The sequence below is a fragment of the Halichoerus grypus genome, chromosome 2 (assembly GCF_964656455.1).
Source record: "Halichoerus grypus chromosome 2, mHalGry1.hap1.1, whole genome shotgun sequence".
Lineage (NCBI taxonomy): Eukaryota > Metazoa > Chordata > Mammalia > Carnivora > Phocidae > Halichoerus > Halichoerus grypus.
The window spans coordinates 110,118,348-110,146,205 of record NC_135713.1 but is presented as its reverse complement, the minus strand read 5'-3'; the positions used below and the strand labels follow the sequence as shown (position 1 = coordinate 110,146,205).

General features: G+C 40.2%; 1 protein-coding gene and 1 long non-coding RNA gene across 3 annotated transcripts in view; one reads left to right on the top strand and one right to left on the bottom strand.

The window, feature by feature from the left end:
• Positions 1-1,786: 1,786 nt before the first annotated feature.
• LOC144380981 (uncharacterized) overlaps positions 1,787-27,858 on the top strand; it is a 250,193-nt gene continuing 224,121 nt past the window's right edge. The window contains exon 1 of the long non-coding RNA XR_013445363.1: positions 1,787-1,853. This is a non-coding gene — a long non-coding RNA (uncharacterized LOC144380981). The remainder of the gene's footprint in view (positions 1,854-27,858) is intronic.
• On the bottom strand, positions 19,372-20,502 carry ACTBL2 (actin beta like 2). Of its 2 annotated transcripts, XM_078066409.1 has the most exons (2): positions 20,374-20,502; positions 19,372-20,247 (listed from the first exon to the last, which is right to left on the bottom strand). In XM_078066409.1, exons 1-2 carry the CDS (start codon positions 20,500-20,502, stop codon positions 19,372-19,374), a joined length of 1,005 nt encoding a protein of 334 aa, XP_077922535.1. The 2 variants fall into 2 exon arrangements, with proteins under 2 accessions (XP_077922535.1, XP_035928177.1); XM_036072284.2 differs by having other exon boundaries at positions 19,372-20,502.

The window sequence follows — 27,858 nt, the reverse complement described above, 5'->3', positions numbered from 1 at the left end:
CGGTTCTCCTGAGCTACCTTATGAAACAAGCCAGACCACCACATCCTTTCTGAGATGAAGACCATGTGACATGAAAGAGGATTGGATTTGGAGAGTTTTATGGACATTCTGTTAATGTAAATCCAATTTCCTTTACCATAGATGATGTGGTTGGAATTCTGAATCTGTTTTCTCTTGACTTCAGATAGAATTCATTAAATTGATGTGCAGAGAAACTGTATTTTACATTTCGAGGACTGAATTTATTTGGAAGATATTTATTCTCCAGCAGAGTCCTCTGTGCTCAGCTCTCCTGTTCTTTGTATCTCCCTGGCTAGGTCTGTGTGTGTGAGCTCGGAGGAGATGGCTACCTTCTGCCTGTCTGGTTCATTAGCATCCCTTTAGTGCTGGATTTAGGGATGATGAGAGGAAATACTGCCTTTGGTCTGCCCCTAGCATTTAACAGCACCTAGGGCAAGAGTACACCTGGAGGTGCACATACCATGTGTCCAAATATTTGCAAACTATAAGCCACACTATGCCCAAAGCCCGGCCAGCTTCTGGGTAGGGACCCCTGCAGACTGTTTCCTGGCACCAGAAGCTGGTGCTCTGGAAGCTAAGGGAGAATGCTCCACTGGGGTCCAGCCCTACTTCCCAGGAACTGGAGTGATATTATAGTTCTGCTGGGGTCAGGTGGAAGCTGGGTCCATGCCCAGTACTCCTGGCTGATCACTGGGACTGTCTGGACTCAGGATGGGAACTATGGACCAAATCAAGCTCCTACAGAACTGGGAAGGATGTGTTGTCCTGCACTACATTTTTTTTTCTTGGGGTTTTTATGTAGTTCTAGGCATTTCTGAAAATGATACTACTGGAGTGGAAGACAAGAGAGGGAGAGTGTGCAGTGATTTGGGGAAATCCATCTGCCCAGACACATCCGATACATACTTTGTTGTTTCAACTTAAAACAAAAGCAAAGGCAGAGGCTATGATCCCCTTTGCCGCTCTCCTGCCATCTACCACGACCACACCGCAGGGCCCTCCGTCCCCGTGGCTGCCTGCCAGTGGCTCATTCCACCCACTCCTCCTCCTCCTTTACCTTTCCTTCACTCAACCGGTTACTAACCTTTCAAAAAACTTTTTTTAAGGCTAAAAAGAAAAACAATCTTTGTGTTTTGCATGTGTATGTGGGGTCTTCTAAAACACAAGACCCTGACCAGAGGCCTCTTTGCCTTGTTCTAAGAGATGTTAGCTGCTTTGGTCCCATCACCTCACTGGAGTCGGCAGCCCCGAGCCAGTGTGAGGGCCCTGGTCCACTTCCCTTCTCTCTCTCCATCTCTTCTCAATCACTAAAAGAGCTATGGATCTGCCTGCAGAAGGATACTGGTGATATTTATTTTGTTTTTTCTCTCTGGTTTCTGTTTACTCTAGGCATATTTATGACCGTCATTAATAAATAGTATCCATATCCTTTTACCTGTGTGCCCGGCACGGTGCTCACACTTGTAGCATGTAATTTCATTGAATCAGCCCAGTAATCCTATGAGATAGGTTCTACTATTAGATTTAGCTTACAGATGAGGAACCTGAGTTCTGGGGAGGTTAATTTACATGTCCAAATCCGCACAGTGAGTAGTGGGTCTGACCCAAGAGTCTACTTGCTACTCTTCCTCACTCAGCAAGTGGTTTAAGGTAGGACCAATAATGTGTGTGTTCCTCACGTCTTAGTGCTTATCAGTCCTGTCCTCTGATTTACCCCAGATCCTTGGAGGGAGTCACTGTTGGTGGCTAGATAGACAGACAGCTACAATGCCTTCCTTCATTTCCTCAAGGCGTGAGGAAGAGTTGGTTCCAACATGACTTCTTGACCACAGGTTAGTAACCTAGTAACCTAGTTACTGAGCAGTACTACATTTGTCAGTGTTCAGTCTTTTTGAATAACCTGTATTACTACCTGTTTGAGTTTACTTTGTCTTTCCTGGTCGCATTCTGGTTTTGAAACCAAAAAACCAAGAGCTAACCTTAGATGTTTTAATACAATGTGCAGTCATTCTAAAAGGGATAGAAGCTCTTGTGAAAAAGAAGTCATTAAATGCTAGGAACACATATGGCACACATAATTAAAGGGAGCTGCCCAGTTGTTTACAGCTTGCATTGTGATTTGGAGCAAACTCAGAGGCCTTAGAAACAGGTCTCTTTACTTTTCTGAAATGTGTGTTTTGTATTATTCTGGATTTATTGAAATTCTAAGACTCTTTTAGGAAGTCAGATGAAGGAGTCAGAGCACATTTGTATGCACTCCATATGGGAGAGTAGAGAAGCCACCAGAAGTCAATTTCATTTTCTCTTTTCAATTTCTCATTTTATTATTCTAGCCAAGGACATGGAATGTCTTGTTGGATTGGACAGATGTATATATTGACTCAGAACTGAGAGATACAGTGTGTCCCTGTCTGAGATTTCTAAGGAAGTATTGTGATGAGATTTTTCAAATCACTTAGCAAGCATAAGAAGTGGGAAGTTCCATCATAAATCCAGGAGCAAAGACTAAATCATTTTTGGAATTGTCTGTCCTTAGTGAATTGAAATGATAATGTTGATTTGGTTTTTTATTGAAAACTCAAGAGTTTTATATAGTGTCAACCTGTTTTATATAATTTCCTTGGAGTTTTCCTTTTCAATTTGAAGTGTTCAATCTGTTTTGTTATTTAAATTCAAGCCTAATCATGAAGGGTTGAGTTATTTCTTAGTTTTAATAGATTTGAATTTTTTTAGTGGGTAGTCCTATTAGCCTTTCTAGAAAGATTCTACATAAGAGTGCTTATTTATGCCATTTTTTCTTTTTTTATGCCATTTTTTCTTTATTTTTTGAAATAAATATAGCTAAATATGTTATACCTCATTTTATTAGTGTTGCCAATGTATAATTGGTCAATTTATGAAAGAATTAAACAAGGACTTAGTGGAAATACTGCAGATTTTCCTTTGGAAGATGAATCCTTTGGGTTATCTCTACTCTTAAGTCTTGTTAGAGTTATATTAAGTTACTCAAGCATATTCCCTGGAATGGCCTGATATTTCATCACATTTTAAAGCATGTGTTTCCTTTCTCAAGCTGTAAGCCTTAATATTGCTGGGGCTGGAAATAAAAATTTCAAATGTCAAAAATTTCTCACACTGTATTTTCAAAGAGAACAGACTTTACCAATGTGAGTGGTTGATGCTTTAAAAGTTCCAAGCAAATGTTCGCTTTTAACTGAAATTCTATTCCATCTGCCCAGTGAATTCATGTGAAGCATGTCACCTTCATTCCACAGTCATTCTTCCCTTGGTGTAGGTCCTTATCTGAAAACTCAGGAAATGTGCCCCACTGAACAACACACCAGGTAGGAATTGTTCAGTGAGGCTGTAGGTTCCATTCCAAAGTATTTCTCAAGGGCTTGGGGAAGGGTGAATTCTCTAGGTTTTCTAGAGGAATATAATTGGGGAGAGCATATGATCAGTCTACTCTGTTATTCCTATCTTGTGAAATCTTTTGATTCCTACCTCTATATTACAGTATGGAATTTCTAGGATCCCAACGTCATCTAATAGGGTCCACCACTTAGTCCATGCTTCCATCAGTTATTGTGGCCATAGCTAGAGCCACCACCCAGCTATTAAAGCTATCCCATTAAATCAAGTACCCTCACTAGGAAAATTCATAAGTATAACTTCAGCCTGATGTAAAACTATGGTTTTCCCTCCTTAGCATGGCACTGTTTACATCAGATTTTTCTCTTTGCAAAGAGTAGAGCACCCTTTGTACACAGATTTCCAAGGTTTTTCTCTGAAGAGACTAGCAAAGTCATAGAATTACTTTTTCTTGCATATAAGCTTTTTCGTCTAGATTTTGACTTCAGAAGTGAGCACCCTCAGTCATGTTGGCCTCTGACTCTAGGTCTAGAAATAGTAGGAGTGACTATGGTGTGGGGTGAAAGAATTGGCGTGCTGGTTGTCGTGCGTTTGCTCCTTCCTATCTATTTATCTTCTCTGTCTTGCTGTGTGCTTTCATAGGCTAACCTCTAAGGATTACATCACCTGGCCTCCCGTGACCTCTGGCTTTTTATTGGTTTAGATCAGTGGGAGACAGAGGATCCTGGGGAGTGAAGGGGAGGAGAGTTTAGAGTTTTTATTTTCCCAAATCTTTCTTCTTTTGCCAGGGACTGTATTCTTCTATAACTGTAGTTCGTATTGGGTGGTCCTCTTGCCTGACAGCTCTCATTGGGTTCTGGTCACACCGTTCTGTTTCCTTGATCCTTTGGGCTTAATGATAATGATGGCTTCCTCTTGGTGCTAGCATTGGTTGCCTCATCATCCTTAGTGCTTCCTTAGTCCTTCCCAGACCTCTGTAAATAGTTTTAGATTAAATTCTCTTCAGTTGAAATCCTTTGGGTATTCTATATGTTACCTACAAGAACCCTAACTGATAAAATTAGCTTTTCCTTTCCAGCTACCTCTGTCAGTTAAGGCTGTTTCATTCATGTCTGTGCAACCCAATGATAAAGGCCTCACTGGATAAGGAAAAGAGGTTGCTGTGACTACAATGGGGTGTGACTGGATATTTGGGGCCTCCAAGTTCTCAAATCCTAAAAACTCCACTCCAGTTGTTAGGGGGTCCCGTTCTTTTCCATTATTGCTCAAATTTAACTTGAGAGGCCTACTGAATGTATGAATTCAGTCATTGGGATTTGTTAGTTAGATACTTCAGTCTTATGTCTCTATGAGACAAAGATTTTTTTTAGCTTAGTTTGTGCTTTGATATATCTATCTAGTGATTTGAGTTTGTTGCTCTTTCTTTATAACTGGCTGGAGCCAACAGAAGAAGCCATCCACTTATCCACACAGAATTACTCATATCTTTTATATTGTTCCATGACAGGAAAAGCCTCGTCCCCCACAGCCTTGGCTTCAAAAAGCACTACATTTTAAGTGATTCCAGGGAATATTTTAGTGAACTATTTCTCCATTGTTTGCCATGAGCTGCAAGATTCTCTTTACTGAACATTAGTGGGATTTTTACTGCCTTTGGCCTGAAATCAGGCCAGATGACCAGTCCTAATTTGCCCATTTCTTTAAGGGTCTATAACCTGCAATTTCATTCCCTGGTATCAAAATATGTTTCAATCAACATGCTTGATTTCAAGTAAGAGAAACTGATGTTAGATAGCTTCAGCCAGGAAAGGCATTTTTGGAAGGATGATGAGATAACAGATTCCATTCCTGGAAAATGGGCAGAAACTAAGTAAAGAGTTTAGAAAATAAGAAAATTAGCTGTAGTCATGGCAAAGTAATAGCCTGTTTAGGATTCTTACCATGGAACCATCCATAGCCATTGATGGCTTCCCTATGTCACTGAGGCTGTGAATAATTTCTCAAGAGTTCTTGCATTTTTGGGTCACTTTCTCAGGTTCCAAGTGTCAAAATCTCAAGATGGAACTCTGATAGACAGCATAAGCTGTAGGTGCTAATGAATGAGTATGAGCCTGGGCCTTGCCTCTCACCAGTATTCACACAAAAGGGAATTCTTGCTAAATTAAAGGAGCATTCAGTTACTGGTCAGCTAAAAATCAAGACAAAAACCAAATGAAACAGTTAGTGTGTGCTGTACCTACCCTGCGTACCTGACTTTGTGAGTGGTAAGAGTCCCTCTGTGGGGCCCATGTTTGAAGAGCGGTCAAACCGACTGGCCACAGTGACTCCAATATGGAAGGATTCACAACTCAAATTGGGGTTGGTTTAAACTTTGTGATGGGAGTCATTCATAGTCTCAACTCCTTCTCTTCCTTTCTTCCTTTTCCCCACTATACCAGTTGTTGCAAAGGTTTGTTGATTCATATTTCATACTACCATAGTGATTTATAATTTTGTTTTTTATTATTTGTAATTTTGGCTGATTAGAAAAAAATCCCTAAGTGGCATACCTAGTATCAAACATTAATAAAGTAGCACTAAGACCAGGTAAAATGGAAGAATGGTCTTTTAATTGTTATTTTATTATTTCCTTCTTTTTCATTATATAATTTTCTCTGCTCCAAATTTTGTTTCCCTGAGTCCATAGAAATTTAAAAAGTTGTACATTTTGTATTTGTTTTTGCTGCAGATAATTTCTTCCATTTTGATAAAGTTGGCTATTCAGCCAAGGATGTAATGTTTTGATTCTCATCATTGACTTAATGCCATTTTTATAATAAATAGGGGCATGTTCTATATTTCTTCTAGCATTTCACCACCTCATTACCTAGAAGTTATAGATTTCACATACAATAAACTGCTAAATCACTCTGGTAACTGGAGATTCAGAAAAAGCTGATATTTCCATGGAAACCTTCCATTTATGAACTATAAACACTGCGGATTGCTCTAGAAGACCCCAGCATTCCCACTGGTGAAGATAACTTTGTCTTCACTGATGAGACCAGCTTTTCCTTCATTATCCAGAAATGGAAAAAATAAACAATGTTGAGTAGCTACTATTTCTCAATTAAAAGAAGAGAGAATGATATCTAGGGACATTCTGAGTGGGTCATAAAGAACATGTAGGAGCCATGGAGTTAAAATACCACATTAGTGTCTGGCTTTTTCTGTTCACCCCAACCTATAAAACAGCTAGGAAAGACTTCTCTTAACTGTAATACACTCACGAAGGGGATATGAGCAGGAATTTTAATCCCTCTTGCTGGGCCTGTGTATCTTCTCCTTCATTCACCAGACACTGTCTCACATGGTATGTATATGGTTAGAAATTCCTCATTCCTAATTCCAGAGAGAACAACTTGGCTTTTGCCTTACATGTTGTCAAATAGCCAATTAAATAAGATTTTTATTTTTCAAGTGGTGTTAGGGTGTTGCCTAGATAAAATATCTGTCATCATCTCATACTAGCACATCTGTTGCCTGGATTTAACTGAACCCAAAAATTATAAGGTTGTTAGAACAGCAGATTTGGAATGGGATGAAAAACAAGGCAGGCCACTCATGGAGGCTCTATAGTCTTTATTACTTATGGTGTTAGCTTTAAAAAAATGACAGCTATAGTTCAGACAGGTCCTTTCATATTTAAAAAGGAAGTCTTAAAGTATCAATTAATTTTAATGAGCAGTCTCTCTACTGATATATACATATATATCCCTAAAGACATTCCAACTGTACTTATCAACATCTGGAAGCAGTATTGGGCAAACCACATGCTTAGCTTCTAACTTCAAAAAGCATTTTTTGAAAGGAATCTTTTGTAAATTCTGGAAGGAGCCTGTGAATAGTTACCAGAAAAGCATTTCAATATATTATAGTGTCTGCGTTATTAGGGAGTCAGATGCCTAAAACTCAATTCTGGAGCGATTTGGAGCTTAGAAAACAAGAGAAAAATATCAGCAAGAATGCAAGTAGATTAGAAGAGCTGAATATACTATTATATTCACTGAAGGGCTTCCTTCCTTCCCTCCCTCCCTCCCTTTCTCTCCCCTTCCCTTCCTTCCCTCCTTTCCTTTCTCCCTCCCTCCTTCCCTTCCTCCCTTCCTTCCTTCCCTCTCTCTCTCTCTCTTTTTTTTTTTTGGCTAAAATGTCAGCAGCTATATAGCTAGCATGTACTCCAAAAGATAAAGTTGACTAATGCTTTGACCAATCAGAAGAATAGGAAACTTTTATTGACAAGCAAAAACTTTAAAAATACTGATCTGCATATTGAGAAGCATGGGAGAAGTTGATGGGAAAGGAAAAAGAGGAGAGGAAGAAAGAAAAAAGAGAAAATATGCCTCACAGGAAAGATAACACCAAAAAAGTGGTAGACACTAGCAGACAAAGCGCTGAGACTAGGGTGGTAAACAGATAAGGTAGAACCATGTTGTTAACGATGTACATCAGAATCCATGAACTCACTAGTTTATTTATTCCAACCATATTTATTGAGTTAGTACTATGTTCTGGGTACTAGGAAAATCCTAGAAGCTTCACAGGTAGATAAATACTGTCCCTGTCTCTGTCCTCCAGGTGCTTGTTGATGGGTAAGAGTGGGAGAGTGTGGATACATATTATATGTGCAATGCTGAGGGCATGAAAATGATACAGTGGGAGCTCAAAGGAGTAGCTTGTCACTTTTCTCTTTCTTTCTTTCTTTCTTTCTTTCTTTCTTTCTTTCTTTCTTTCTTTCTATTTCTTTCTATTTCTTTCTTTCTTTCTATTTCTTTCTTTCTTTCTTTTCTTTTTCTTCTTCTTCTTCTTCTTCTTCTTCTTCTTCTTCTTTCTTCTTCTTCTTCTTCTTTCTTCTTCTTCTTCTTCTTCTTCTTCTTCTTCTTCTTCTTCTTCTTCTTCTTCTTCTTTCTTCTTCTTCTTCTTCTTCTTCTTCTTCTTCTTCTTCTTCTTCTTCTTCTTTCTTTTCTTCCTTCTCCTTTCTTCTTTTTTGCAAAAGAGGGAAGGAAGGCTAGAAAAGGCTCTGTAGAAGAGGTGACAGTTGAATTGAGCCTTAAAGGATATGTGCTTCTTTACAGCTTCTAGCATAGTCCAATGGAAGCATTCAAAATAAGAATTAATCCCCTACCAACCAGTGATCATAATGGTGCCAGAGCCATCTAAGATGAGTGTTTATGTTCAGTACAACTCAGATGTGCTTTAAGACTTAACTCAGTGACTCCCTCTACTTGGTGAACCATTCTTTGATCACCTGGCTTGAAATGTCCTTATTTGAATTCTCATAGTACTTAGTACCTTGGACTGAGTTTAGACTAGGAGCCACCCTGAGATCATATGACTTTCTACTGCACATAGTTTTCCCCCACTACTGAATTGTTAATTCCCCAAGGTTCTTGAAACATGTTTCTAGTAAAGTATGGCATATGACATTGAATTTATAGTTACAAAACGAGTGAATAAATGTGGTAAGGCCCTTGTCACCTCAAAGGATTATTCTTTGATTATCTGAAAAATGTAATACTCATGTCTAGCCCCTTCTGTAAATTCTCAGAATTGTGAATGTAAGGCTCAGCCTGCATCCTAGCATGGGTTTTATCTCACTACTGAAAAATAAGCACATCTGAAAGTTAGGGAAGAGTAGTGTCGATATTGACTTTGGATCATGGATGCTTTCAGGAAAATGTTATCTGTGAGTAGGAAGTAATGGATTTTTTGTGGGAGATGGGAATTGTGGTGCAACTCCAGCCCTAGACTGCTATGCAGGGTTAGAGTGGGAATCACAATGGTATGAAATTCATTTGTGAAGGTTACCTCCGAGTTGTCCCTCCTGGTGAACTACTGGTGGAAAACAAGTCAGTTATATTACCTAAATAGATGGCATTGACTCTATAATATGAAGTTGAAGTTTACCTCATTAAATTCATCCATTAGCCAGTCAATGTTGATAAACAGGAGAATATCCAAAGACCCTAGGTTTAAATTTTTGTTTGCATTATAGAATTTGTATTTTATCTGGTGATTCAGGGCTCAATAGTTCTCTCTTGGAAGTTCACCTTACCTGTCCCATAAATTTTCTGTGCGTGCTGAGGTATGTGTTTTCTGGTAATTGGGAATGTAGGTCAGAGTGTTTGTGAGAACTACTCTGCAAATGGAAAGTGTTGCAGTGCATATTATGATAGATATTATTATTGCCATTACCTCTGCCTACTAATTACCTGAAGACTAGTTCATCCACGAAAACCCAACTTTTTAAAAAATTTTTTGTTGTTATGTTAATCACCATACATTACATCATTAGTTTTTGATGTAGTGTTCCATGGTTCATTGTTTGTGCATAACACCCAGTGCTCCATGCAGAATGTGCCCTCTTTAATACCCATCACCAGGCTAACCCATCCTCCCACCCCCCTCCCCTCTAGAACCCTCAGTTTGTTTTTCAGAGTCCATCATCTCTCATGGTTCATCTCCCCCTCCAAGTCCCCCCCCTTCATTCTTCCCCTCCTACTATCTTCTTTTTCTTCTTCTTTTTTTTTCTTAACATATATTGCATTATTTGTTTCAGAGGTACAGATCTGTGACTCAACAGTCTTGCACAATTCACAGTGCTCACCATAGCACATACCCTCCCCAATGTCTATCACCCAGCCATCTCATCCCTCCCACCCCACCCCCCACTGCAGCAACCCTCAGTTTGTTTCCTGAGATTAAGAATTCCTCATATCAGTGAGGTCATATGATACATGTCTTTCTCTGATTGACTTATTCCGCTCAGCATAACACCCTCCACTTCCATCCACGTCGTTGCAAATGGCAAGATCTCATTCCTTTTGATGGCTGCATAATATTCCATTGCATATATATACCACATCTTCTTTATCCATTCATCTGTCGATGGACATCTTGGCTCTTTCCACAGTTTGACTATTGCGAACATTGCTGCTATAAACATCGGGGTGCACCTACCCCTTCGGATCCCTACATTTATATCTTTGGGGCAAATACCCAGTAGTGCAATTGCTGGATCGTATGGTAGCTCTATTTTCAACTTTTTGAGGAACCTCCATACTGTTTTCCAGAGTGGCTGCACCAGCTTGCATTCCCACCAACAGTATAGGAGGGTTCCCCTTTCTCCACATCCCCGCCAACATCTGTCATTTCCTGACTTGTTAATTTTAGCCATTCTGACTGGTGTGAGGTGGTATCTCCTTGAGGTTTTGATTTGGATTTCCCTGATGCCGAGCAATGTTGAGCACTTTTTCATGTGTCTGTTGGCCATTTGGATGTCTTCTTTGGAAAAATGTCTGTTCATGTCTTCTGCCCATTTCTTGATTGGATTCTTTGTTCTTTGGGTGTTGAGTTTGATAAGTTCTTTATAGATTTTGGATACTAGCCCTTTATCTGATATGTCATTTGCAAATATCTTCTCCCATTCTGTTGGTTGTCTTTTGGTTTTGTTGACTGTTTCTTTTGCTGTGCAAAAGCTTTTTATCTTGATGAAGTCCCAAGAGTTCATTTTTGCCCTTGCTTTTCTTGCCTTTGGCGATGTTTCTAGGAAGAAGTTGCTGTGGCTGAGGTGGAAGAGGTTGCAGCCTGTGTTCTCCTTTAGGATTTTGTTGGACTTCTGTCTCACATTTAGATCTTTCAACCATTTTGAATCTATTTTTGTGTGTGGTGTAAGGAAATGGTTCAGTTTCATTCTTCTGCATGTGGCTGTCTAATTTTCCCAACACCATTTGTTGAAGAGACTGTCTTTTTTCCATTGGACATTCTTTCTTGCTTTGTCGAAGATGAGTTGACCATAGAGTTGAGGGTCCATTTCTGGGCTCTCTATTGTGTTCCATTGATCGATGTGTCTGTTTTTGTGCCAGTACTATACTGTCTTGATGATGACAGCTTTGTAATAGAGCTGGAAGTCCAGAATTGTGATGCCGCCAGCTTTGCTTTTCTTTTTCAACATTCCTCTGGCTATTCGGGGTCTTTTCTGGTTCCATACAAATTTTAAGATTATTTGTTCCATTTCTTTGAAAAAAGTGGATGGTATTTTGATGGGGATTGCATTGAATGTGTAGATTGCTCTAGGTAGCATTGACATCTTCACAATATTTGTTCTTCCAATCCATGAGCATGGAACGTTTTTCCATTTCTTTGTGTCTTCCTCAATTTCTTTCATGAGTATTTTATAGTTTTCTGAGTACAGATCCTTTGCCTCTTTGGTTAGATTTATTCCTAGGTATCTTATGGTTTTGGGTGCAATTGTAAATGGGATCGACTCCTTAATTTCTCTTTCTTCTATCTTGTTGTTGGTGTATAGGAATGCCACTGATTTCTGTGCATTGATTTTATATCCTGCCACTCGACTGAATTCCCGTATGAGTTCTAGCAGTTTTGGGGTGGAGTCTTTTGGGTTTTCCACATAAAGTATCATATCATCTGCAAAGAGTGAGAGTTTGACATCTTCTTTGCCAATCTGGATGCCTTTTATTTCTTTTTGTTGTCTGATTGCTGTGGCTAGGACTTCTAATATTATGTTGAATAGCAGTGGTGTTAGTGGACATCCCTGCCGCATTCCTGACCTTAGGGGGAAAGCTCTCAGTTTTTCCCCATTGAGAATGATATTCGCTGTAGGTTTTTCATAGATGGCTTTTATGATATTAAGGTATATACCCTCTATCCCTATACTCTGAAGAGTTTTGATCAAGAAATGGTGCGAGCCAAGCTACTCATGCTGTTTGACAAGATCCAAGTATGGGGGACGATCCTGAAAACAGGAGACTCCACAGCTGGCTCCTGCTATTTTCTTTCATTTTGTTTATGGCAATCTTTATAATTGTGGGAATATTTCTGGGCTGGCTCCTGCTATTCTCTTTCATTTTGTTTATGGCAATCTTTATAATTGTGGGAATATTTCTGGGGTTTCATGATAAAGTGACTACTCATCTTAGTTACGCCTATATAAGCAATCATAATGAAACTAATTCCACGAAGAATTAGTTTCTATAGAACAAAATAACAAGATGGTCACGCTCTGTCTAGCACCTTTCTCTTTGTGTACTGTTTTTTAGTTTTAGCGAAAGTCAATAAGCGGAAATCAATAAAGGTCATGTTAATCATTACAAAGGAAAAATGAAAGAAGGCTATGTCTGTAAGCCAGAAAATGATCTAAGATTATATTGATAAATTGTAAAAAAAACATAATCACATGTTACGAAAATATGGAAAATCAAAAATATCCTAACATATAAATAAAGTTCCTCCGAGGCTGTCAGGAGGAGATGCTTGCAACCTGATCCTGTGTCTGTGTCTCCTCATTCGCTGACGCCATCCTTTCCTATGAGAGACCCACCCCGGCTGGAGCTGGACTCTGGCAAAGAAAGGATGCTGTACTTTGTCAAATGCTTTTTCTGCATCTGTTGAGAGGATCATATGATTCTTGTTCTTTCTTTTGTTAATGTATTGTATCACGTTGATTGATTTGCGGATGTTGAACCAACCTTGCAGCCCAGGGATAAATCCCACTTGGTCGTGGTGAATAATCCTTTGAATGTACTGTTGGATCCTATTGGCTAGTATTTTGGTGAGAATTTTTGCATGCATGTTCATCAAGGATATTGGTCTGTAATTCTCCTTTTTGATGGGATCTTTGTCTGGTTTGGGGATCAAGGTAATGGTGGCCTCATAAAATGAGTTTGGAAGTTTTCCTTCCATGACTATTTTCTGGAACAGTTTCAGAAGAATAGGTATTAATTCTTCTTGAAATGTTTGGTAGAATTCCCCTGGGAAGCCATCTGGCCCTGGGCTCTTGGTTGTTGGGAGATTTTTGATGACTGCTTCAATTTCCTTAGTGGTTATAGGTCTGTTCAGGTTTTCTATTTCTTCCTGGTTCAGTTTTGGTAGTTGATACATCTCTAGGAATGCATCCATTTCTTCCAGGTTATCTAATTTGCTGGCATAGAGTTGCTCATGCTATGTTCTTATAACTGTTTGTATTTCTTTGGTGTTGATTATGATCTCTCCTCTTTCATTCATGATTTTGTTGATTTGGGTCATTTCTCTTTTCTTTTTGATAAGTCTGGCCAGGGGTTTATCAATCTTGTTAATTCTTTCAAAGAATCAGCTCCTAGTTTTGTTGATCTACTGTTCTTTTGGTTTCTATTTCAGTGATTTCTGCTCTAATCTTTATTATTTCTCTTCTCCTGCTGGGTTTAGGCTTTATTTGCTGTTCTTTCTCCAGCTCCTTTAGGTGTAGGGTTAGGTTTTGTATTTGAGACCTTTCTTGTTTCTTGAGAAAGGCTTGTATTGCTATATACTTTCCTCTTAGGACTGCCTTTGCTGCATCCCAAAGATTTTGAACAGTTGTGTTTTCATTTTCATTGGTTTCCATGAATTTTTAAAATTCTTCTTCAATTTCCTGGTTGATCCATTCATTCTTTAGTAGGATGCTCTTTAGCCTCCATGTATTTGAGTTCTTTCTGACTTTCCTCTTGTGATTGAGTTCTGGTTTCAAAGCATTGTGGTCTGAAAATAGGCAGGGAATGATCCCAGTCTTTTGGTATTGGTTGAGACCTGATTTGTGACCTAGGATGTGATCTCTTCTGGATAATGTTCCATGGGCACTAGAGAAGAATGTGTATTCCGTTGCTTTGGGATGGAATGTTCTGAATATGTCTGTGAAGTCCATTTGGTCCAGTGTGTCATTTAAAGCCTTTATTTCCTTGTTGATCTTTTGCTTAGACGATCTGTCCATTTCAGTGAGGGGGGTGTTAAAGTCCCCCACTGTTATTGTATTGTTGTCAATGTGTTTCTTTGCTTTTGTTATTAATTGCCTTATATAATTGGCTGCTCCCATATTAGGGGCATAGATATTTACAATTGTTAGATCTTCTTGTTGGATGGACCCTTTAAGTAGGATATAGTGTCCTTCCTCATCTCTTATTACAGTCTTTGGTTTAAAATCTAATTTGTCTGATATAAGGATTGCCACCCCAGCTTTCTTTTGGTGTCCATTAGCATGGTAAATGGTTTTCCACCCCCTCACTTTCAATCTGGGGGTGTCTTTGGGTCTAAAATGAGTCTCTTGCAGACAGCATATCGATGGGTCTTGTTTTTTAATCCAATCTGATAGCCTGTGTCTTTTGATTGGGGCATTTAGCCCATTTACATTCAGGGTAACTATTGAAAGATAGGAATTTAGTGCCATTGTATTGCCTGTAGGTGACTGTTACTGTATAATGTCTGTGTTCCATTGTGGTCTATGTTGCTTTTAGGCTCTCTCATTGCTTAGAGGACCCGTTTCAATATTTGTTGTAGGGCTGGTTTCGTGTTTGCAAATTCCTTTAGTTTTTGTTTGTCCTGAAAGCTTTTTATCTCTCCTTCTATTTTCAATGACAGCCTAGCTGGATATAGTATTCTTGGCTGCATATTTTTCTCATTTAGTGCTCTGAATATATCATGCCAGTCCTTTCTGGCCTGCCAGGTCTCTGTGGATAGGTCTGTTGCCAATCTAATGTTTCTAGCATTGTAAGTTACAGATCTCTTCTCCCGAGCTGCTTTCAGGATTTTCTCTTTGTCTCTGAGACTCGTAAGTTTTACTATTAGATGTTGGGGTGTTGACCTATTTTTATTGATTTTGAGGGGGGTTCTCTGTGCCTCCTGGATTTTGATGCCTGTTTCCTTCTCCAAATTAGGGAAGTTCTCTGCTGTAATTTGCTCCAATATATCTTCTGCCCCTCTCTCTCTTTCTTCTTCTTCTGGGATCCCAATTATTCTAATGTTGTTTCGTCGTATGGTATCGCTTATCTCTCGAATTCTGCCCTTGTGATCCAGTAGTCGTTTATCTCTCTTTTTCTCAGCTTCTTTATTTTCCGTCATTTGGTTTTCTATATCACTGATTCTCTCTTCTGCCTCATTATCCTAGCAGTTAGCGCCCCCATTTTTGATTGCACCTCATTAATAGCCTTTTTGATTTCGACTTGGTTAGATTTTAGTTCTTTTATTTCTCCAGAAAGGGTTTCTCTAATAATTTCCATGCTTTTTTCAAGCCCAGCTAGTATCTTTAAAGTCATGATTCTGAACTCTAGATCCGACATCGTACTAATGTCCGTATTGATTAGGTCCCTGGCAGTTGGTACTGCCTCTTGTTCTTTTTGTTGAGGTGATTTTTTCCGTCTTGTCGTTTTGTCCAGAGGAGAATAGATGAATGAGAGAACAAAATGCTAACAGGGTAACAATGTCCCCGGAAAATATACTCTAAACAAATCAGAAAAGACCTGAAGCCAGGGGAAAAGAAAGGGAAAGAAAGAAAAAAGAAAAAGAAATAAAAAAGAAAAAGAAAAAGATAAAAACAAACAAAAGCAGAACAAAACAAAAAAAATCAGAATATGATCAAATATGATCAGGCTGGTGCACAGATCAGTGCCATACACTAGATTTTGGGTGTATTTTGGTCTGTTAGAAGAAAGTGCCTCCCAACATTTTAAAGAAAGAAAAATTTATATATGTACAAAAATAAGGGTTGATATGATGAAGGGATGGAATATGACTGTAAAGATGAAAATGATAAAAAATTTTAAAAAAGGAATTAATAAGAAGTTGTTTGAAAAATGAAAGAAGAGGATTTAAAAAAAAAGAGAAAAAAGAAGGGAGAGAATGTGATCAGGCAGGAGACTAGAACAAAGCCATACACTAGAGATTTAGGGTATATTTTGATCTCTTAGAAGAAACTATCTCAAAATTTTAAAGAGAGAACAACTTCTATATATATATATGCCAGAAATAAGGGTAACTAGTATGAAGGGATAGAATATGACTCTAAAAATGAAAAATAAAAATGTTTTTTAAAAAAGGGATTGATAAGATGTTGGTTGAAAAGGGGAAAAAGAAAAATTAAAAAAAAAAAAGACAGTTAAAAAAAAATTAACTTTGAAAGACTAAAGAATCATGGCAAAAAAGCCATGGATTCTATGTGCAGTATTCCCCGAGCGCTGGAGTTCTGCCATTCTCATTGATCGGTAAACTTGGTCTTGGCTGGCTGTTCTTGCTGATCTTCTGGGGGAGGGGCCTGTTGCCGTGGTTCCCAAATGTCTTTGCCGGAAGCGGAATTGCCCCGCCCTTGCCCGGTCTGGGCTAAGTAATCTGCTTGGGTTTGCTTTCAGGAGCTTTTGTTCCCTGCAAGCTTTCTGTACAGCTTTGGAGGCGGAGAGTGAAAATGGTGCCCTCCCAATCTCCGCCCCAGAGGAGCCGAGAACTCGGGGCCCGCTCCTCAGTGCGCCCCCAGAGAAAAGCCGTCAGTCACTCCCGTCTCCCTGGTCTCCGGCTGCACTCCGTGCTCACCCGGCCTGTGACTGCGCGTTTCTATCTCTGGCACCCGACCCCGTGTGGAGTCTCCAAACCCCGCAGATCCCTGCGGTGCATTCCCGCGCCTCTCCTCCCTGGGGGAGGAAAGGGAGTCTCCACGGATCTGCCACTTGTTGGGTCCCTGCTGGAGGAGCAGTGGCCCGACTGTGCCGCGGATCACGGTTTACGTCAACCCCGAGCTGAGAGCCCACGCCTCGGCTCTGTCTCTGCAGCCGGCTTCCCTGCTCCGATACCTGGGAGCTCTGCCGTACTCAGGCACCCCCGGTCTTTCTGTGACCCCGAGGGTCCTGAGACCACACTGTCCCACGAGGGTTACACCCCCCGCTTAGCCACTGGAGCGACGTCCCTCAGTGGAGCCGACTTCTAAAAGGTCCGATTTTGTGCTCCGTGGCTCTATCACTTGCCAGAAGCCACAGAAGGAGGCCCCTCCCCCGCCGTCTATCCTCCCGAATATCACCTCGGATTCACTTCTCCGCACCTCCTACCTTCCAGAAAGTGGTCGCTTTTCTGTTCAGAGAGTTGTTGCCATTCTTTTCTTCGATCTCCTGTTGAGTTTGTAGGTGTTCAGAATGGTTTGATCCCTATCCAGCTGAATTCCTGAGACCAGATGAAATTCAGGTCTCCTACTCCTCCGCCATCTTGCTCCGCCCCCCCAAAACCCAACTTTTTAATTGAGATTACAAGGAATTTATAACCTTATCTGACTAGCCATCTTTTTTTTTTAATTGCCTTTTAATGTTTACATGGCCAAAAGTACCAGGTGCAAAATTATAACATACAGATGAATAGGTTACACATATAAAAAGTGATCCTCTCTGGATTGTTCTACATTTCTTTAGGAAGGATTGAGGGGAAATAAGGAGACATGCAAGTATGAAGCAATTTTAATTTATTTAAAATTAATTGAAGGAGAAAGGAAACTTCAAGTTTTATAAAATAAGGTGTCTTTGGAGATTAGTTTTGGTTAAAAGCATTTTTAAAAATTGTGTTGTCAGATAAAGGAAATAAGGAACAAGTAAATTCTTTAACAGTTTTGTTTTAAGAAAAAATGCTTACAGACTCCAACTTAGACTTTTAAAATACAAGTATCAGCTTCCCAACTAAAAGGAAAAAAGAAGAAATTAGTCTTCCCTGAGAACCTGATGATGCCTTAGTAAGCAATGCCCCCAAATATTTTTATTTTTCAGAAAAAACCCTGAAAGATATAAATAACTCTGTTATTCAGATAATCAGAAATCATAGAATAGATTGAAATAAATATACTGGTCCTTCAAATTAGTTGAAAATCATCATTGGGTTCATTAAAAATTTTTAGAGATTGTAGGAAGATACACTAGTATTTTCTAAGATGTCAGTGTCTTAGAGATACTCTGCATGAAGAAGTATTTATAGTTACTGGACGTAATAAAGCAGAATTATTCTAATCTTTCGAAGAACAAAATTGGAATTACTATGCTGGTGTTAGAATTTATAATTTAGTAAGAAGCTGTAACTATGCTTTCCCATAGTGAAATCCTTGATTAGAGAAATACCCAAATTATGGACTACAGAAATTATTCAAGATGTGTAATGCTAAGAAATAGAAATAAAATTTTCTTTATCAAACCTTAGCATGATGACATTAATTTGATATTACATTTCTATTTTATTTTTATTTACTTATTTGAGAGTGTGAGAGAGAATCTCCAGCAGACTTGTCTTGGGGCTTAATGTCACGACTCTGAGTTCATGACCTGAGCCGAAATCAAGAGTTGGACACTTAACTGACCGAGCCACCCAGGTGCCCCAACATTTCTATTTTAAAAGTTAGGCATTATCTGTAGTTTTGCTGTTTTACAAGTAGAATGAAATTCATTAAGTTAGACAGTAAAATATGTGTTTCACCAGCAGAACTCCACTCTGAGCTGAAAATTTAGTTGATTTATAAACAACATTAATGGAATATCGGCTGTTTCATTATGCTTATTTAAAAAGGGAAACGATTAAAATATGTAGCTACTAAAACGGTGACTGTTGGGGAGTTAAAAAATTTCCATTAGCTGTTTAGACAGCCAGATTTATCAGTGTCTTGTAAGATATAATATTTTATTTCCCTGGTGCTTATGTATATATGGATATTATTGACCCATATAATTCATTATCTCTATATAAAGGAGAAAAACAAAACAAAAATACTGACTAGTAAGACATGTTTGCTAACATACACATTTTTATAGGGTTACATAGCTTATTGTTAAGTATTTAAAGCACGAACTAGTTTTTAAAGCTTGGAAGTGCTAGTTATCCATTCTGAAAGGACATTTCTCATGATTTTACTCCTGATCACTCATTTTAATTTAAGCAGGACAACATTTCTTTGAACCCTATAGGTGAAGAAAATAGAATACGGTATCAGAATTCTCCTTGAGTTGATAAAGGTCAGATGTAGTTAGCTGGGCAGGAGCCCACAATACTCTAATGGAAATCAGTTTGCTGGTTCTACACTAGCAAGAGCAGAGTATTTATCTTGACTCAATGGCAAGTGGATAAAAGCAGTACCATCACTATGACCTAGAAAAGGAAAAAATGTAAACCTATTAGCATGAAGACCATTCAGAAACATTTTCTATGAACTATGGGAGGACCAGCCTCATCATATTCCTGCTTACTGATCCACATCTGCTGGAATGTAGACAGGCTGGCCAGAATGGAGCCCCCAATCCAAACGGAATACTTCCTCTCTGGGGGAGCTATGATCTTGATTTTCATGGTGCTAGGTGCCAGGGTTATGATTTCTTTCTGCATCCGGTCAGCAATGCCAGGGTACATAGTGCTGCCTCCAGACAACACGATGTTGGCATATAGATCCTTGCGAATATCTACATCGCACTTCATGATAGAGTTGAAAGTTGTCTCATGGATCCCACTGGACTCAATGCCCAAAAAGGAAGGCTGGAAAATGGATTCAGGGCATCGAAAGCGTTCATTCCCAATGGTGATCACTTGCCCATCAGGAAGCTCATAGCTCCTTTCAAGCGAGGAGGATGCAGCAGCACTGACCATCTCTTGCTCAAAGTCCAGGGCCACGTAGCACAGCTTCTCTTTGACATCACGAACAATCTCCCGCTCGGCTGTGGTGGTGAAGTTGTAGCCTCGTTCTGTCAGAATCTTCATGAGATAGTCAGTCAGGTCTCTGCCAGCCAGATCCAGGCGTAGAATGGCATGAGGCAGGGCATAACCTTCATAGATGGGCACAGTATGAGTAACCCCATCCCCAGAATCCATCACGATGCCTGTGGTCCGCCCTGAGGCATAGAGCGACAGCACAGCCTGGATAGCCACATACATGGCCGGTGTATTGAAGGCCTCAAACATGATCTGAGTCATCTTTTCCCGGTTGATCTTAGGGTTGAGAGGTGCCTCGGTGAGGAGGATGGGATGCTCATCTGGTGCCACACGGAGCTCGTTGTAGAAAGTGTGGTGCCAGATCTTCTCCATGTCATCCCAGTTGGTGACCACTCCATGTTCAATGGGATACTTAAGGGTCAGGATGCCTCTCTTGCTCTGAGCCTCATCCCCCACGTAGCAGTCCTTCTGGCCCATGCCAACCATGACGCCCTGATGCCGGGGACGCCCTACCATGGAGGGGAACACAGCCCGGGGGGCATCGTCACCACCAAAGCCTGCCTTGCACATCCCTGACCCATTATCTACCACCAAGGCAGACAGCTCATCATCAGTCATGGTGCTGGCTGGAATCTTCCAGAAAGGTGAACAGAAGTTAAATATAGAGTAAACAGCAGACTACAGTGTCAAGGGAGAGAATGAACAGGCTGAAACACTCTAGAACTGCCTTCAGAGAGGGGATCCTGTGCTGAGATGACAGGTATTTAAAGGTACACACTGGCCCCACCCATGTCCTGTCCCACCAGTTCCCAGCATTTCTGGGTGGGGTTGACTTTGAGGTATTAATAATGATGATGATGATCATATAAATCATTAGTAGACCTTCCTTCATAAAGAGAAAATTGGCTACCAAGTGGCCAAATCTGAGGTTACTGTAATTAGGCAACCCACACATGGTTGTCAGCATGCGTTGGCTCAGTCTCTAGATAACAATGATGCTGCAGTGGGGGATGTCAAAGCAAGATGAAAGAAAGGTAGTGTGGGGTGTGGGAACACTGCTGGGAGGACCACTCCCTCCTCCTCACTTTACCCTCTGGGTCCATTTTCTGCACACTAGCTTTAACTTTTCATTCTTAAAATATTGTTCTTATGAGGAGCCCAATGCTGAAAACTTCACTTTTTGAAGATCTTCTTTCCTATTAAGGTCCTAATCCCACAGGATGTCATCATGACTGGAATCATTTTAATGGATGAAAATAATAAATGGCCAAGGGTGGCCTGACAGCTGTTTGTGTTGTGCAAAATTTAGGGATATTTAATAGACTTCTTATCCATCAGAGAACAACTAAAAGCAATAAAGTGATCAATAAAGTAACCCACTTCAGATTTTCTTTCTTGGTATAAATTCCTAACAACCAAATTATATTAAGCACTTACTATGCCCAGAACTTGGGTTATTGGGTCCATGTTGACTACATAGAGGCTCAATGACTAACTGTATTACATGATTTATTAGATAAAATGCAGATTATAAAAATTTTATTTGTTTGTAATAACTCTTTAGTTGTATAACAATGAACATAATTAGGTGATAAGATAAATTTTAAAATGATGTATTTGAGCTGATCTTTAAAACATTTTGATCTTCAAGATTCATGTACTGTATTATAACATAATTCCTCTCTATGGTTATGAAAATGTACATACTTAGAATAGTATTAGCTTTCCTTTGATTTTAGGATATACAGTATTTACACCCTGATCCTTTCCTAGTAATAGTTTGTTTGCATTTTATTTTCAATATAAAAACATAGATGGTCTAGTAAGATGTGTACCTAGAAACAGCGATTATGAAAGTTCATTACTTTGCTCCCATTGTGCTGTGTAAATAGGAGATAATCTCCCTGTCAGCTCTTCTAAAGCGAAGCAGTTTTTCATGCCCACATCTGTGTTCTCTGTAATCACCTTCATTTTGGTTAATGAATGAATGAATTAATTGTCATTTTGTGAGAAGTAGCAGCAGCCCTGTAGTACTTGACAGAGGTGTACCTTCTAGTTCAAGGCCAGGAGAACTAGCTGGCTGGTATCTTTGCCCACAAGCCTCTTGGAGAATCATGGTAACACCAGGCTGTGAGCGTCCAGTCCTCGTCTTTGTGCACAGCTTGAGAGAGAATTATGGAATTACTTTTCTCTGTGTTTTCCCAGTCCTTTTCCTATAATGGGCTCTCAGAACCTTCCTGCTGACAATCAGTTATGGTAGACTGTGTTTCACTACAAAATCCATAGTTTTGCTTTTTTTCTGACCAGGATTGTTCTATCCCTTAACTTTTTCTGTAGCTGCAAAATCAATTCCTCCTTCAACAAAATTAAAGAACTCACCCTCAAACCTTCACACTGCATGGTTTTGTGTACTTCCTTTTCATGTAGCACAAGCAAGCTTTTGATTAAATAGTATTTTATGGCTATAGGATGATACGTCTGGAAATGCCTGTTTTTTGTTTTTTAGAGCCGTAGCAAACTGCATGCACATTCTACAAAACTGAAAAGAAAACACATTGCATTTAGAACCAGTCACCATTTGTGACTCTCCAAACTGGAATACAGAACAAAGCCATGTCAGCGGAGAAGCCCATATGGCACCAAGTGCAGCCTTTAGAGTCTTTTACTGTAGTGCTCTCCTTAGAATTGCCTTTGAGCTGAGACTTGTTTGGTAATGAGACCACACAGCGTAATTGATGCTTGAGAGTGAGGCTGATGTGTGGTTTTACTGGAAGACCTTCTAACCTCTGTTTTAATTTTGGTGTTCCAGAAGAATTTTTCATCAATTATATATTCTTAAAATAAGCTTAAGTTCTTTTACTTAACCCCCAATAATACAAAAGGGACATATCATAATTCAGCAATCGTCTAAAAACATCATCTGTTGGACTACTTAAAATTTTGAAAAGTAGTAAAAATTTGTATGAGTGAGATATAGGAGATGGATTTACACCTACTGGGCTCTAGGGGGCTGTTCCCAAAGGTAATAGGTTTTCTAACTGACTGGAATTTACGAATGCTTAGTTAGTTACCTACATCTAACACCTATGGGGGCCTTCATGATGAACTTTTGGAAGCCTAGAATATAATTTTCTTTCACTTTTGCCTAGTTTGACTATTACACAGCTGTACAAACTCCGAGTAAGGCATGCCATGAGCGTTATATGTAAGGATAACAAGCTGAGGTGGTTTGAAGCTGTGCCCTAATCCTCATCACAAGCTTCTCATGATCTTTCCTTTTCCAAGTAATCTTGGACTTATTCAATCCACAAATCTTTACTAAACCTGCTGGGTACTGGTGATATATTGGTGAATAAAAGCTTGCCCTTATTTTTATAGAGCTTACTGTCTTGTGGGTGAAAGCCACATCAGAGCAAGCTAACTCTGGTTGCTGCTCATGGGTACGGAGCAGCCATCTTATGTTCTGATGGGCACTGCCTATGCTGCACCAGTTGTTAAATGTTTTGAATATCATTCCCAAATTCACAGGTAACAGGGCACAATGTGGTTGATGTATACAGAGAAGGAGCACAGAGTATATAAAGGCGGAGGGACGAGCCCTTGAACCTGGGGTTAGGAGGAGGGGGAAGGAGGGTCCAGGACCCCTGGGCTGAATCTCAGAGGGTGGGCAGGAGGTTGCTGGTGGCCAGTGGAGGGAACATTGCAGCATGAGCACCACCAGCTTGGAACAAATCAGAAAATCCAGAATGTATTTTGAACTAGTTATCTTCACAAGGATCAGCATGGTTTTGGAATGGGAGTCTGAATCTTAAAAGGCAGGAGGAAGGGAGGAGAACTCTAGAATTGGATGTAACTTTCCCTGTGGGCACAGAAGATATGACTAGGGGCCCCTCACACATGTGCCCATAGAGGCTATGCCTTAGTGATTATCTCCCATCCCCAGACTCTCATCTCTTAACCATACTGCTGAGATTGAGAGTGTTGATGAGGTCCCTTCCTGCCACCACCCTGGGGATCCAATTTAGAACGTTGAGGTCAGCTACCTTCTTCCCTGGTTTTTATTTGATTCTCTCCTTGTGACCCACACTCTTTTTCATCCTTTGTAGCTTTTGCACACATGTCTACCTCTCCCATGTGTAGATTGCTCTGAGAAGCTCCTTCATCTGTGCTCTGTTCTTAGTGGAGATTTGATACTTATTTAATAAATTAATACGTGGATGGGTAGGTCATAAGATTTTTTAATTACATGCTCTGATCTATTCACTGATAGGCATAGCTGACCACGTTTTACAAGTTAAAAAATACATTTATTTTATGGTTAAATACTATTTTATTTATATTTCATATTGATGAAATGACTTAATCATATCTTAGGGACTGTAAATGTTCACTCAGAGAAGTCTCCAACATAGGGCTTCTATAATCTCTTAAAATAAATCCACCAATAATAGTTACTGGTAATAGTTTGTAGTGATTTGCTGTTTATTTTAATATATAGAACTTTGTAAAAATATGAAAAATTAAAAAATGTAACAACCTCTCACCCAAATAAAACCTGACTGACTGACTTTTTTAAGGCAGGTGTGGGCATGAAGGAGAAAGAAGTAGCTTTGGTGATGGGCATATTGGCCAGTTCCAGGAGGCACTTGGAAGGATAATCTGAATGCAGGAATTGTTTTTATGGTATAGCTGACCACAGATCCCCAGCCCCCAACCCATGCTAGCCTACTTTCCGTGAACAAGACCAAATTCTACTCCCCAGGTGAGAGGCTCCCCACTGATGTTTAAGGACACTGGATTTCATGGATTTGGATTTTATGACCGTACTTCCTAACTCCTAACTTTTGAAATATGCCATAGGTCGGCTTTTGGCTAGTTTGATTAATGTGTAAAAAAGTTGTTAAGAGGAGGAACGGATTCCTGTGTCGTGGATGAACCTCTGAAGATGTCTTGACTGCTGATGTGAAGCACATATCATCTAAGACTGAGACAAGCTCCAGGTTGTTTTCTGACCCTGAAAGGTGGAGAGAGTAGCAATAAAAACTGTCATTACTGGGTTACCTGGGTGGCTCAGTTGGTTGATCATCCAGCACTTGGTTTCGGCTCAGGTCATGATCTCAGGGTGGTGAGATCGGCTGGTGTCGGGCTCGCTTCTGGGCATGGAGCCTGCTTGGGGTTCTCTCTCTCCTCCATCTGCCCCTCCCTGTCCTAAAAACAACAATAACAACAACAACAAACTGTGATTGCTGATGACTTAGTGTGTGCCAGTTTCTGTGCTGAATGTTCCACTTGCACATACCAGTTCTTTAATCCTCATGACAATCCTTTTTTTAAAATAACTTTTTAAGATATTTTATTTATTTATTTATTTGAGAGAGAGAGCATGAGCAGGACTGAGGGTCAGAGGGAGAAGCAGACTCCCAATGTGGGACTTGATCCCGGGACCCTGAAATCATGACCTGAGCCGAAGGCAGATGCTTAATGACTGAGCCTCCCAGCCACCCTCCTCATGACAATCCTTACAAGGCACCTAGGATTATCATCCCCATTTTTGAAGGATTAAACTAAAGCTTAATGAGTAAACCGACCGAAGGTACACAGTGCTAGAGGCAGTGTCAGGATTTGAACCCAAGCAGATAAGTTCTAGAGCTTGGGCTGTGCCTGACGATGGGCTACAGGAAAGGGTGCAGGGCATCTGGCTGGCCCGTGGTGAGAGAGGAAGCTGGCTGGGGTTGTGCCTGTGAAGTCTTTGTACTCCCTGCTGGGAAACATCACCTTAGAGTGTCCAAACACCATCTGAGAGTGGAGACCAGGCTGAATGTTGAAGTCAAAAGAAGAAAACTGAATAAAATTCTTGAGAACTTTACCAGGTTCTTGTGTGTTAATAATAGGAATATCAGGACATCATACTCTCTAAATGGAAAAAAAACCAAAGGAGTGGTGAGTTCATGTTTGGACTGAGAAAGAAAGACATTTACAAATAAAGAGGCAAATCTATTCTCTAAAATAAGAAAATAGTATGAGAGTGATTTCAGGAGGGAATAGTAGTGGGCCATTAAAAAGCAAAAACTAAGTCAAGAAGGCAAGTGCATCCTTGAGATTGCGGCCACGTGGGAAGTGGAGCCTTTCAGGTGTCAGTTTTCAGACCCCAAATGGCATCGTCCCTAAACATCCAGATTTGAGCATGACATGCCAAGCGTGAACAGTAGGTAGTATGGCGAGGACTCTGGCTTAGGAAGCGTGGTGAGCCTTGTAGGCACGAGGGTTTAATGTGTATATTCTCCAATGGTCCCTGAAGCAGGCCAAGAGCAGAAGCCAACCAAGATAGACAGGGAGTACAGGATATAGAGGTAAAGGTGGCAAAAGTTGAGAATAGTGAAATGTTAGGCCAAAATAAAGGCCTTAGTGATCAGACCACCTTAAAGAATGTGATTTAGAGTGAAGGTTAAATCACTGGGAGCTGAGATGATTGATTGGGTGGAAGGGAAGATCTTACTGACAGGGAACAACTATGAATGCAAGTGTGATCTGGGGCTGGAGAGATCACAGGTCCACAAGGCTAACTTAAAGAGTCCATTCTTTCGTAAAAATACAAGAAACCAAACATGAAAAAATGCTTTGCAGTCACTGACTTGTGGTTGCTGTTTATTCTTCATTCTGGTGAACCTGCTTTGTGACTACACAAGTATCATATCTGATTTCTTGCACATTTTCATTAAGATCATCTACAAGCCCTTGCCTAGTTATAACTACACAGTGGGATTGTGGACAGCCAAATACCATAATACAACTAGTCTCTCTTCTCTGAAAGAGTGCTTGCTGCTATGGAAATGCGCTGTGCTGGGCAAAGTGCACGGAAGGTGGGTGATGTGGGGTGAAAAGGCTCATTCAGGTTGGGAAGCTGCGTAATTCACTTCCAGGGGAGAACTTTTTGACTGGTAGGATATGACTCAATGTAGTTTTTTCTTTTTTAAACCAAGGGAAGCACTCTTTCTGGAGATCTCAGGAGATATAGCTAGGAAATTATTTCCAGCATCTGGGACTAGTGGGACCTCCTGAGAGTTTTCTTAGTTATCCCTTTGCTGACAGCAAGGCTGCATGTTATCTCTGGCCAGAAAAAGGATGAATGGGCAGGCTGACTCTTTGGGCTGGGGTTCAGGAGAGGAGGGGAACAGAGCTTATAGAGAAAGTAGGAAATCTGGATGAAAACAAGTGCACTGGAGTATCAGAACTTAAAACCTGTCCATCGATGGTTTCTTTTCCTTTAGTTATCATGTCGCCAAGTACAGGAAAAATGACCTGGAAGAAGCTACAGAAGAGATGGCACTACCACTTGGTGCAGATTCTGGATTATTCACGGGGGCCAGACCTTGATGTAATACACAACATGTAGACTAGGTCCCCAGGCCTTGGTCCATGCAGTGTTCTACAAATGCTTTTGAATTTTTAGTTTTGAATAGTAAAATAAGTAGATTTCTGAATTCCTGCTTCTTTTAAAAAATAGGAAGATCAAACAACATTGGACCTCCTTCCCAAGCTACAGCTGTGTAGCAGCTCTCTGCCTGGGAAGAGGTATGAGTTCTCCATTCTCCTTGGCCCCTACAGCCCTGTAGCACTGCTCCCACCCTACTCCATTCATGCTCCTTGTAGGCTTGAGAGTTTAATGTGTTGTGAGAAACTAAAGAGCAACATGCATTTCGGAGGGGTAAGGTGGGGTGGGGTGGGGAAAAGGACAAGTGGAAACGTGTCGTATGGCCCCTTCTTGTTTGGGAGATGGTTTGGTATCTGCAAGAGAGGAAAAATGGTATGTGGCTGAGTTTCTTAACTCTATGACAAATGCCCAAATGTCACACTTCGTCTTAAGGAATTCAGTTCAAAAGATGGTAGGGCAGGAAGAGAGGTTCTGTTTTTCCTTGTTTTATTAATGATGGGATATGGTGGAATGGGTTTGCTTTACAGAAGGGAGAATTTTAA